General features: G+C 51.8%; 1 protein-coding gene across 1 annotated transcript; it reads right to left on the bottom strand.

Moving 5' to 3' along the window:
- Positions 1-1,096: 1,096 nt before the first annotated feature.
- Positions 1,097-12,226, bottom strand: LOC125318973 (myosin-4-like). The gene is made up of 8 exons (XM_048289944.1): positions 12,104-12,226; positions 9,951-10,031; positions 5,106-5,164; positions 4,155-4,217; positions 3,235-3,402; positions 2,830-2,994; positions 1,522-1,686; positions 1,097-1,281 (listed from the first exon to the last, which is right to left on the bottom strand). Exons 3-8 carry the CDS (start codon positions 5,119-5,121, stop codon positions 1,133-1,135), a joined length of 726 nt encoding a protein of 241 aa, XP_048145901.1. The 5' UTR covers positions 5,122-5,164; positions 9,951-10,031; positions 12,104-12,226; the 3' UTR covers positions 1,097-1,132.

Consider the following 12,226-nt stretch of genomic DNA (forward strand, 5'->3'; position numbering starts at 1 on the left):
CTCTCTCAGTAATGAAGTTCTTCCTTGTGTTTAGGTGGAAATTCCTTTGTTTTTGTTTCTGCCCATTGCTTCTCATCCCATTACTCAGCACCACCAAGAAGAGCCCAGCTCCATCTTCCTGACACCCACCCTTCAAACATTTCTGTCCATTGATGAGGTCCCCTCTTGGCCTTCTCTCCTCCAGACCAAACAGGCCCAGCTCCCTCAGCCTCTCCTCACCAGAGAGATGCTCCAGTCCCCTGATCGTCTCTGTAGTCCTCAGTTAGGCCTGTCCCAAGAGCTCCAGGTTTCTCTTGAACTGAGGAACCCAGCACTGAACACAGAGCTCCAGATGTGCCTCACCAGGGCTGCTCCTCCCTTGGAAGTTGGCAAAGCTCTTCCTAAGGCAGCCCGGGCAGCCACTGGCCTCCTTGGCCACAAAGACACATTGCTGACTCTTGGACAGCTCTTTGGCCACCAGCACCCCCAGGTCTTTCTCTGCAGAGCTACTTCCCAGCGGGTCAGCCCTGAGCCTGGAATGGTGCTGGGCTTATTCCTTCCCAGGTTCTTTCAATTGGTTTGGATGGATTGACTGCAGGAGGTTGGGGAAAGAGCGCAGGCTCTGTGGGCATTCTTGAGGACTTGGCAAAGGCCTGCGGGGCAGGATGGAGAGCAGGGACCCTCTCCCTCCATCTCCCCAGACAGGATCTGTGGGCCATGGGAGACAACACTCTGTTATGAGGAAGGCGAGTGGGTAGGACGTGGATACATTTACCACATCACGTTGTACCTACACACTCTCTTCAAAGACAACAGAACAAAGAGGGGTCTTGAGCACCTGCAGAGAACATTTCAGCACAGAGTTGTTTCAGAGTCATGGATCACAAAAGCTGAGAGGCCCAGAAAAGCTGACTTTAGTCGCAGGATGGATTGTGGAGGTGCACCCCATAACTAAAGTCAGCTTCTCTGGGCCTCTACCCAGATAGGGACTGTCCCTCCCCATCCCCTCTGAGGAGCTGAGCAGGACAAGCTCACAGGGTGGTTGGGCTGTAGAGCAGCTTTTGCCTTCTGAGAGATGGAAGTCTGCTCAGCAATGGCCCTGCTCACCTTGATTCCTCTCCAAGTCTCCTGTGAGGAGCTGGAGCTAATGCTTTCAGAACCCCTTCCTCTTCTGTAAAGCTTCTTCTGGAGTTTGAATTTCTTCCAAAGCTTCTTCTGGAGTTTGAATTATTTGAGAGAGATGCTGGAATACCTTCTCCATCCAGGATTCCAGGGCCCTTGCAATTTCCTCCTCTTTGTTTCCTGTGAAGAAAAAACGATGTCACTGGGTCACTGATGATTCCTCCTTGAGGGGGACACCAGCTGTCTGACACAAGGATGTCCAAAGGCTCTGATTTAACATCCCTGACAGAGGGTCTCCTCTCAGGCCCCTCCCTGTCCCCTTTGAACAGCTGAACAGGGTGAGCTCTCAGAGTGGTTGGGCTGTAGAGCAGCTTTTGCCTTTAGAGAGATGAAAGTCTGCTTGGCAATGGCCCTGCTCACCGTGTATCTTCTCCAGGTCTGCACTGAGGAGCTGAAGATCAAGCTTCGTGGACTCCGGCCATTTATGTACATACTCTTCCAGATCTTCAATTTTTCGACAGAGATTCTTGAGCTTCTTCTGCAACCTGGATTCCAGGGCACTTGCAATTTCCTCCTCCTCCTTTCCTGTGAAGAAAGAATGACGTCACTGGGTCACTGGTGATTCCTCCTTGAGGGGGACACCAGCTATCTGACACAAGGATGTCCAAAGGCATCCCTCTGTCAGGGATGTCCAACATCCCTGACAGAGGGTCTCTTCTCAGGGCGCTCCTGTGGGTTTGGTTTTTTTATCTTTCCTCATTCCCCCTTAGAAAGCCTCACCTCCCAGGAATTCCATTTGGCCATGGAGGTAAAATCTGGAAATGGTTTTCCCTTTGCCTTCTGACTTTGAGCAGGGAGGGAACAAGAAATCAGAGCAAACTTTCATCCCTTTTCAACCTCTCATTTGTGCTTTCTATAGCTCAATAAACAGGGCACCAGCTTTGAAAAGTGGGCCACAGGCTTAATTCTAAGCCCACAATGGCTTGAGCCAGCAGAAATTCCAGGCCTTTCCCTGGACTCCTCTGGGCTGCTCCTTGCCATGGCTTTGCTCGCTGCAGCTGGAGCAAGAGCAGGACCCAGGTCAGGGAAGGCCAATTGTCCCTCAGCTTTCCCTGCCCTGGGGGCAAGAGGCTGTTCCCAACACACTTTGTGTCCTGCCTGAGCCAGGCCCAGGGGCACCATCTGGGGACAGCCAGGCCCACACTGGAGTCTGTGCCCCAGCTGACTCCTTCTCCTTCCCAGCACCAGCTCCTGCACGCAGAGCTGCTCTCCACAGGCCCTGCGCTCACAGACACGTCCAGGCTCTGCTCAGGGAAGCTCCTCTCCCCGCTGATCATCAATAGGGACACGAGGCTGATCTCGCATGTGCCCCAGTGTGGGACCAGCAGTGGGGCAGCAGGAGAAGGGCAGTGGGGAAAGGGAGAGAGATGGGGACAGGACTTCCTGGGGAGAACCTTAACAAGTATCAGGCAATGAGAGAACTCCCAGCACACACCCTCTCCAAAGATGAGGGTGAGGAGAGGGACTTTGGCCCCCTGCACCTGCAGAGAACACTTCAGCATGGAGGTGTTTCAGTGCCATGGATCACAAAGCTGTTCCCTACATAAGGACTGCCCCTCCCTGTCCCCTTTGAACAGCTGAACAGGGTGAGCTCTCAGGGTGGTTGGCCTGTAGAGCAGCTTTTGCCTTCAGTGAGATGAAAGTCTGCTTGGCAATGGCCCTGCTTACCTGGTATCTTCTCCAGGTCTGCTCTGAGGCGCTCAAGATCAAGCTTCGTGGACTCCGGCCATTTATGTACATACTCTTCCAGATCTTCAGTTTTTCGACAGAGATTCTTGAGCTTCTTCTGCAACCTGGATTCCAGGGCCCTTGCAATTTCCTCCTTTTTCTTTCCTGTGAAGAAAAAACAATGTCACTGGGTCACTGATGATTCCTCCTTGAGGGGGACACCAGCTGTCTGACACAAGGATGTCCAAAGGCTCTGATTTAACATCCCTGACAGAGGGTCTCTTCTCAGGCCCCTCCCTGTCCCCTTTGAACAGCTGAACAGGATGAGCTCTCAGGGTGGTTGGGCTGTAGAGCAGCTTTTGCCTTTAGAGAGATGAAAGTCTGCTTGGCAATAGCCCTGCTCACCTGGTATCTTCTCCAGGTCTGCTCTGAGGAGCTCAAGATCAGAGGGTTTGAATTCCTGTAATTTTTTGAATACTCTTTTTAGAGGTTCCATTTGTTTCCTGAGGTAAAGGAAGTTCTCGTTCAGCTTGGAGTCCAGGAGCTTTGTGGTCTTCTCCCTCTCTCTCTCTCCTGTAGAAAAAGACTGGTGTCAGCGAGAAACTGACATTGCTCGTTTGAAGGGGAGACCACCCATCCTGCCTGAGGATGATCAAATCCTTTGTTTTAAAGTCTCTTCTTGAGGGTCTCTTCTTGGGTCTTCCCACAGGTTGGGTTTTTATTTCCTCTCCTCCAGGCTGTCCTGGTCTGTGCTGGGAAAACCTGACTGCTGGGGCAGCTCTGTCCCCTGGGAGCCTGGGGCTCTGGGCATCTGCATGGGGGTAGGGAATAAACAAAGGAAGGCTGGAGGCCCTTGGAAGTGGGAATTTATGGACAGGTGGGATTGTTTATCTGACTGTGCTGGGCCCTCATGCACGACAGGCCTCTGGATCTCCTTCTTGCTTGGCAGGGTTTAGTTTCCAGGTAGTGTGGGCAAGGACTGGCACTCACCTGCACAGAAAAGTTTCTGCCTTTTGCCCCTGGAGGAAATCTCAGGATGAAATTCCTCCTTCAGGTCCAAGAAAAGAAAGGAAATCCCAGAAGGGATGTACTATGGCTTTGAAATCATTACCAATTGCCAGGAGCACCCTCTGCTAGAGCAGGACGTGTCTGTCATCCAAGGGAGATGTCCCTCCGGCCAAATTCATCCCACCCCGAAGGCCGGGCCTGCGGCTGTGCTCGGGAGAGACCCCCACTGGCCTCACTTCTCTCAGGGATAACACATCGCATCCCAAGGGTTCCCGAGGATGAGAACAGACAAGAGAAATGGGATCCAGCACACTTACTTCGTCTTTCGAGTACCCATCCTGCAGCTCTATAAATAATTTCGCACGCAGCCAGCACGACACCTGGACATCAGGTTCATATGAAAATAAAATGAAAAAGAAAAAAGGAACATTTAACAAGGACCTTTCCCTAAGGAACTCCAGGACTGCACTGAGCAGTTCTGGGGCAGAGCACATCCTGCAGCTGGCCCAGGAGCCATGAGGTGCTGTGACCCAGGAGCCCCAGAGCAGTGCTGGGGGGTTTCTGACCCTTGGGGCCACTGAGGTTCTCCTGGGCCAGGAAGCTGCCTCAGCTGCCACAGCATTCAGGCACCACTCAGGTGCCTCGGCACCAGCCCACCAGAGCACAGCCACCCACGAGAGGGTGAGACTGTCCTGCCTCACACTCCAGGAGTGGAGAGGGACCCCCAGCTCCCTTCAGTGACCCTCGGCACATTCATTTCAGCCTGACTCCTCAAAGTCTTGCTCAGCAACACCCCCTGCTAGGGTAGGATGTGTCTCTGGTCAAAGAAGGTCACCACTCTGACCAAATTCCTCAATTCAATCCCAAGCCAAGGCCAGGCCTTCTGCTGTGCTCTGGAAGGGGTTCTGCAGGTAACATGCTTGGGGGAAGAGACCTCCACTGGCCTCACTCCTCTCAGGGATAACACACTGCATCCCAAAGGTTCCCAAGGATGGCCGCAGACAAAAAGAATGGGATCCAGCACACTTGCCTGTGTATTTGAATACTTTCCTTCCTTCTCGCCATTAGGTTCACACGAAAATAAGAAGAAAAATGAAAAAAAGGAAACTTTGCTGTGGTATTTCCCCAAGGATTTCAACAATGCATTAAAGAGCTTTTTTGGAACACACACATCCCTTATACTACTCAAACCTCTGATCTACACAGGGTTTTTTAAATTACTTATTTTCCCTGCCATCACTGTCTAACAGAAGAAATGCAGCTCTTACCAACTCTTGTTGCCATGTCCTCGGTTCCTGCCTCCTGCGTCCTCTTCTCAAGGTTCACTCTGCAGTGCAAGGGAAAAGGGGAGCAAAATTTCTGTGGTGGGCACAGGACTACAGAAGAAAAGGCAATAGTAAAATGTTCTGTTGTAGTCCCAGCTGGTCCCAAACCCATCTTGGCTGCACTGGAGCTCCCTGAGAATTCTCACAGCCACACACATTGTCTTCGTTGGTCAGAATAAAGACGACCTGCCTTTGCAGAGTGCAGAACCAGGTGTTCAACCCCAGCTATGATTTTCTGCAGAGGAGAGGGACCATTGTCCATTCCTTCAGACTCAAATCCTGGAGGTTATCCTGACCAGCTATGAAGAAATCTATGGAGAAAGGACAGGGGTGACCTTGGCTGGCTGCCAGATGCCCACCAAGCTGCTCACTCCCCCTCCTCAACTGGACAGGAAGAAAAACTACAACTGAAACGCTCACATAAAGCCTGGGACATCCCTCACCTGTTGCCATCATGGGCAAACCAGATTCCATCTGGGGACGATTGCTTTGCTTTCTTGGCAATTCCCAACAGAGCAGCAAGGCGAGTAACAAAGACAAAACTGAAACCACCTCACTCCCACGCTCCCCTCCTCCTGGTTGTGAGCACACAGGTGCAGGTGGCTCGGGGACAGCTGCAGTGCCAGGTGCAGCTCGAGACAAGAGCCCATGAACTGCCAACAAAGCACAACAAAGGGCCCCAAGAGCACTGGCACAGCTGGGGGAGGGACACTGAGAGACACGGCAGGAGCCAAGGGCTCAAGAGAAAGCCAGACTTGAGCCTTGGGTCCTCAAACTGTGAGGGAATAAAACTGAGGGGTTCCTTTGTCGGGGAAACAGCTCAGGCTGTTTCTGTGTTACTGTGCCAGGAAGAAATGGCTTTATGGAAGGAGACCTCTGAGACTCTGCCATGGGAAACCTGGGCTGGAACTGGGGAGGACACAGGGGCTGAGTGTGGGATTGAGGGCTGTGGGGAGTCCAGCAAGGCCCGTTGGGGCACTGGAGCCGTGGCTGCAAAGGGACTCTGGTCCCAGCACTGAAAGTCTCTGGTGGTGGGAATGTGATGGCCAGAGAGCCTCGGGAACGGTCAGACTGCGGAGTTCCCTTAACATCCTCTTCTGCACAACTGCCTGCAGAAAGCATGGCCTCGCTGACCCTTCCAACAAAGGCCCCTGTCCCTTCTGACCAGATCACAGAACCACAGAACCTGGTTGGAAGAGACCTTCAAGATCACCAAGTCCAACCCATTCGCCGAGTCCAACCCATCAGAGCAGCAATGACGAGGTGAAGGCAGAAGGCAGAAATGGGGATTGATCAGAAATGAGGAAAGGTCTGCTCGGGGCACAGCTCACTGCTGTGCTCTGCTCTCCCTCTCTTTCTTGCACTCCATTTCCCTGTGCTGTCTGCTCTTTGTGACTTTTTGTTTTCTTTGCCAAGGGCCATGTTCCAGAGAAGGAGGAGGACCAGGTCAAATGGGGGTGAATTAAGAAACTCCTTGCCAAAAGCAAGAATCTTGCATGTCAAGAAAGCTTTCCTGGTGTTCAAGAGGAGTTGAAACCTGGCTGAGAAAGAAAGCTCCACTGAGAACTAGAAATCAAGAAATGCCAGCAAGGACCCATCAGAAGTCACAGCCCCAGGGCTTGTCGGTGTCCCTCGGGTCTAACCCCAGCATTGAACCCTGCTCTGTTTCTTCAGACGGCTTTTCCTAATCTGCTCTAGTCAGAAAGGAGGGAAAGAATGTAAGTGGCATAAGCCACTCAGTATTTGAGGGTTATTTCTCCTGAAAGCAGAGCAATAGAGTGACGGCTTCCTAAACAGTAACAATGAACAGATGATGTGCACGTGGAGCTGCCATGAACAGGCCTCTGCTATTGATAAGTGATGAACGCAGACATTTAGCTCAGATCACCACTCATGGAAAGATGGTTGTGCTTCCAGGAACGGGTCACCCCACTTCTCACAGTCAGAGAGAAATTGTTCTCTTGTCTCCTTGTCTCTCTCTCATACTCTGAAGGAGCCCTGACAACTGGTTTAGACAGGAAACTTATTTTACGCAGTGCCAGATCTGCAATCCTCCGCCACAGCTGAAGCTTTGAGAGGAAAAGGAAGGGGAGAAAGACAAGAGAGGGGAGGAGAAGGAAAAGTTAAAGGAAGTGGGGGAAGGGGGGAGAAAGAAAAAGTACAGCCAGGGGAAAAAAAAAAGAAGAAATTCTCTCTTCTGCATTGTCAGTGAGGTCTCTGCTGGCCAGAGACCAATGGACTGTGAGCGGGAAGGGACAACAGACTTTGCACGGGAATTCTATGAAATATTAACTTTATTAACTCACTCCAACCCTTCTTGACCAGTCCCCCACCCTCTGCAGCAACACTGGGCCTTGATGAGGCAAAGACACTGAAAGCCCTGAGGGCTCTGGAGGGCAGTGTTGGAAATAATGGAACTTTTGAAAGTTTTTACTTTATTTCTCCAGTCAGGCTTGGTTTGCCTTTGCCCGAGGGAAAGGAATTTTACGATTTTTTCAGGGGACATTGCACCACTCCTCATAGGATGAGCTTAATATCTCAACAGACTGGGAGCAGCCCCGAAGATGCCCAAAAAATAACAACCATCAACGCCCATCAACAGACATCAACCCCAGATGTTGCCCCCTGGCATGGTTGGAGATACTTGTTCCAGAAAAGATCGATAAGGGAGTGAGGGCTGAATTAGCATTAGAGGCAAAGGAACCCGTGGCCAATAAGAAACCACATATTAGAAAAATTGTGTCATTTGGGACCAATGAATGGGAAGTGCTTTGAGTTTTTTGCTGTATAAATCTGCAGGAAGCCTGGTAAAAGGCATGTGTGTATGGAATATTTTCCATGGCACATCTGAGCCAGAATAAAGTAATGCCTGATTCTCCATCACTTCAAATATAGTGTTAGAAGGTTTTTATTTTCCTCCCAAATTTTTGGTGACAGCAGCAGGGCTCCTTTAAGCCTCAGCAGAGCCCAGTGAAGGCCCCAGGGTGGTTCAGGGAGTGTCCTTTTCCCATTCAATTCTCTCTGGCAGAACTGGACACAGCATTTGAGGGGCCCCAGCAGTGCCCAGCCCAGAGGGATGGTCACGGCCTGTGAAGCCTTGTGAGGAGGGGGTGTCATTGCTGTGTATTGCCAGTAGCAATTCCATTGGCCTTGCCCAGAGGGGCGACTGCAGGTGCAGATTGCTCTGCTGCAGATGTTTCTGTTTGGGCAGAGTCACACTTTCATTGCTGGTTTTGTTGCTGCAGACACTGATATTCTTAGGGAAATCCCACCAGCACCTGAAGGACAGCTGGAGGACTCCCACCCCAGTGACCCACCAGGGCAGAGGTTCCTGACTGCCACAGCCCCGCTGTTGCTGGGCAGGTGTGGTGTAAATGTGCTGGGCACAGGGGTTAAACCCTTCCCCTGCCTCTGCTCCTGCTCACACAGCCCAGGGCTGTGCTGTTGGCTTTCTGTGCTGCTGGCTCATGTGCTCCACCTCCCATGTGCTGCCTTTTCACCCTGGAGCTCGCTCAGTTCAGCCAAGAGCCTCAAGAGATGAGTGCTTTACTCACGGCTTCTTGGAGAGACCATTCCTGCCCTTGGAACAGGCTGCCCTGTAGGGCCTATCAGATTTCCTGAGTTCCTTCACCCTTCAGAGCTGCTGCCCCTGCCACCATCTGGTTCAACACCCCGAGTTCATCCTCTGGAGCCCCAGCTCTGTGCTCTGCTGCTGGCCTTAGTCCCTGCCCTTTGGTGCCTGGGACCCCACTATGTCCCGGCTGTGACAGCCCAGGCTGGCACTGATGAGCCCATCCCTGACCAGCTCTTCCTTGTGGGCCACCACCAGGTCCCCGTGAGCATCCCCCCTTTTCACCCACCAGGCAGCTCTGCTGAGCCGTCACCCCAGCATCCCCCATGCTGTTGGAGCCCTGCTGCTTTGCCTGCCCGTGAATGCCAGGGCAGTCACCCTTCCCCATGGGAACCTGCTCACTGGCCTGGACACTTCTCCAGGTTGCTCTCAGGCCTCTTCTGCCAACTTTCCCTGGTCAAGCAGTTTCTGAACTGCCAAGACAGTGCCCCCTTTCTGAGCCCTTTACTGCTCACTCTAAGTCAAATCGACCTTTGCCCATCCTGTGGAGGATCTCCTCCATGTGTTCAAGCTGCTCTTCACACCTCCCGTGTCCTCATCCTCCCTGCCATTCCCTCCGGCAGAGCCTCTCCCCTTCCCCTGCGTTCCACCCATGTTCAAGCACAGCCTTCCAAACCATTTAGGGATGGTTTTGACTCAGAAAAAAATTATGTAGAGAGCTTCTGAGCTCAAAGCCAGCAATTTCAGGTTCTTAGAAACTCCCATTCAGGAGCTTTCGGGCTCAAAATCACTGATGCAGGGAGCTTATGGGGCCCCAAACACTGATTTAGAGCGACTTTGGGCTCAGACTTCAGGAAGCTTTGGGGTTGAGAAAGGCCAATTAAAGGAGCATTTGGCTCAAAAACACTGCTTTGGGGAGCTTTTGGCCTCACAAAGTCCTCTCTAGCCAGCTTTTGATTCAAAATTCCAATTTAGGGAGCTCTTGGCCTCAGAAACACGTTTAGGGAACTGCAGTGCTCAGAAAAAGCCATGTTGGGAGCTTTGGAGGTCATGAAGAGCCACCTGGGGAGCCCCAGGGCTCAGAAACACCCATTTCATGAGCTTTGGGGCTCAGAAAAATCAATGTCCAGAGACTTTGGACTCAAAAGCAGCAATTGAGGATCCTTTGGGGTTCAGCAACACCATTTCAAGGAGCTTTTGGCATCAAAAACAGCCACTTAGGGAACTTCACAGCTGAGAATGGAAAAGTTTTGGGAGTATTTGGGCTCAGGAACTCCCACCTCGGGAGCTTTTGGGACCTGAAACAGCAATTCAGAATGCATTTGGGTTCACAAACACTGATTTAGGGAGCACTGGGGCTCTAAAACACCGATTTAGGGAATCTTGGGCTTAAGAAACCCTGATTTAGGGCATTTGAGGTTGAGAAAAAATGATGTCGGGAGCTTTGGCAGCCAAAAAGAGTGATTTGGGGATATTTTCAGATCAAAAAGAGCAATTTAGAGAGCTTTAGGGCTCCAGAAAACCAATTAAAGCAGATTTTGGGCTCAGTAGCCCCCATTTAGGGAGCTTTTGGGCTCAGAAACGTGAATTTCAGGCGCAGAAGGAGCAACCCGTGGGGAAAGGCAGGAGCGAGGGTCTGGCGCTGGGGCAGCCTGGAACAAGGCTGGGAAGAAGCAGCTCCGCAGCAGGGGCAGCAGCACCGCGGGGCTCCGCACGGTCCGGCTCTTTCCGTCATCCCGGCTATGTCCATTTCCCACCCCCACGGGCTCCTCGTCCTCCCCCAGCACCTCGTTTCTTGGTTTTACACCGATTTCCCGTAAATCCCTGGAAAACTGAAACCGAACCTGGGGAGGTCCAGTCACGGAGCGGCTCCTCGGGGCAGCCCCGCTGGGGCGGGGAAAGGGCGCGGCCGGCGGCCCCTGCCCGGTCCTGGGGGCCTCCCAGGGGCACCAGGAATGGCACTGGGAGCACTGGGAGCACTGGGAGCGAACCCCATGGGCTGATTGCCAACAGGGCACATGGCTTGAGTTACGGGGGTCGGAGCTCTGCAACACTGATCTCAGGAACTTCATGGCTCAGAAATCTCTATTCTGGCAGCTCTGGGGCCAGAACAGTCACTTCGGGAGTTTTGGAGACGAGAAAGAGCAATTCTGGGGGCTTTGGGACCCCAGAACACCGATTTCAGGTTTTGGGCTCAGAAAAAAAAAAAACCACTTAGGGTGCTCCGAGTCTCAGAAGCATTAATTAAGCAAGCTTTGGGCTCAAAACAACAAAAAAAAGTTTAGGGATATTTTGAGCTCAGAAACAGCAATTTAGAGAGATTTGGGGCTCAGAAACACCCAATTAAGGATATTTTAGGGTCCTAAACACCAATTTAGGGAGCACTGGGAATGAGAAACATTTGTTTCAGGAGGATTTGTGCTCAGAAATATCAAATTAAGGAGGTTTTGGACCTCCCAAAAAAGCCAATTTAGGGAGATTTGTGCGCAAGAAATCGGAGTACAACGAGCTTTTAGAAGAGACAGGACCAGCAATTTAGGGAACTTTGGGGGTCTAAAGTACCGATTTTGGGAGCATCTGGACTCAGAAAGACCAATTCTTTAGGTCTCCAAAACACCCATTTTCAGAGCTCTTGGTCTGAGAAAGAGTGATTTATGGAGCTTCTGGCTTCAGCAATACCCAGTTATGGAATTTCTAGGCTCAGAAAAAAAATTATCTAGCGCGCTTCGGGGCTCAAAACCAGCAATTTCCGGTTCTTTGGGGCTCAGAAACCCCATTCAGGAGCTTTTGGGCTCAGATACTGCAAGTTTGGGAGCTTCAGGGCTCAAAATCAGTGATTTGGGGAGCTCTGAGGCTCAGAAACATCCATTTAGGGAGCTTCTGGGGTCCCAAACACTGATTTAGGGAGATTTTGGGCTCAGAAACAGCATTTTAGGGATCTTTGGGGTTGAGAAACACCCATTTGGGGAACATTTGGCTCAAATCCACTCATTTAGGGAGCTCTTGGGCCCAGAGATGCATGTAGGGAGCTTCTGGGACCTGAAATAGCAATTCAGGGTCCATTGGGGTTCAGAAACACTGGTTTAGGGGGCACTGGGGCTCTAAAACACCAATTTAAGGAATCTCGGGCCTAATGTCAGAAGCTTTGGGTCAGGGAGAGAGAATTGGGGATATTCTTGCCTCAAAACCAGCAATTTGAAGAGCTCGTGGGCTCCGAAAGACCAATTTAAGCAGATTCTGAACTCCGTCACACCCATTTAGGAAGCTTTGGAGCTCCAGAGATTTAGGATCTCATGGGCTCAGAAACATTAATTTTGAGAGCAGAAGCAGCAGCGCGGGGGCAGGGTGGGAGCGAGGGGCTGGCGCTTACCTGGGACAAGGCTTTGAATGAGCGGCTCTGCGGCGGGGCCGGGAGCAGCGCGGCTCAGCCCGGTTATACCCCTGCCTGTGCCCCCACCCCCTCCCTGCACACGGGCTGCACCTCCCCACACTG

This window comes from Corvus hawaiiensis, chromosome 33 (assembly GCF_020740725.1).
Source record: "Corvus hawaiiensis isolate bCorHaw1 chromosome 33, bCorHaw1.pri.cur, whole genome shotgun sequence".
Classification (NCBI taxonomy): domain Eukaryota; kingdom Metazoa; phylum Chordata; class Aves; order Passeriformes; family Corvidae; genus Corvus; species Corvus hawaiiensis.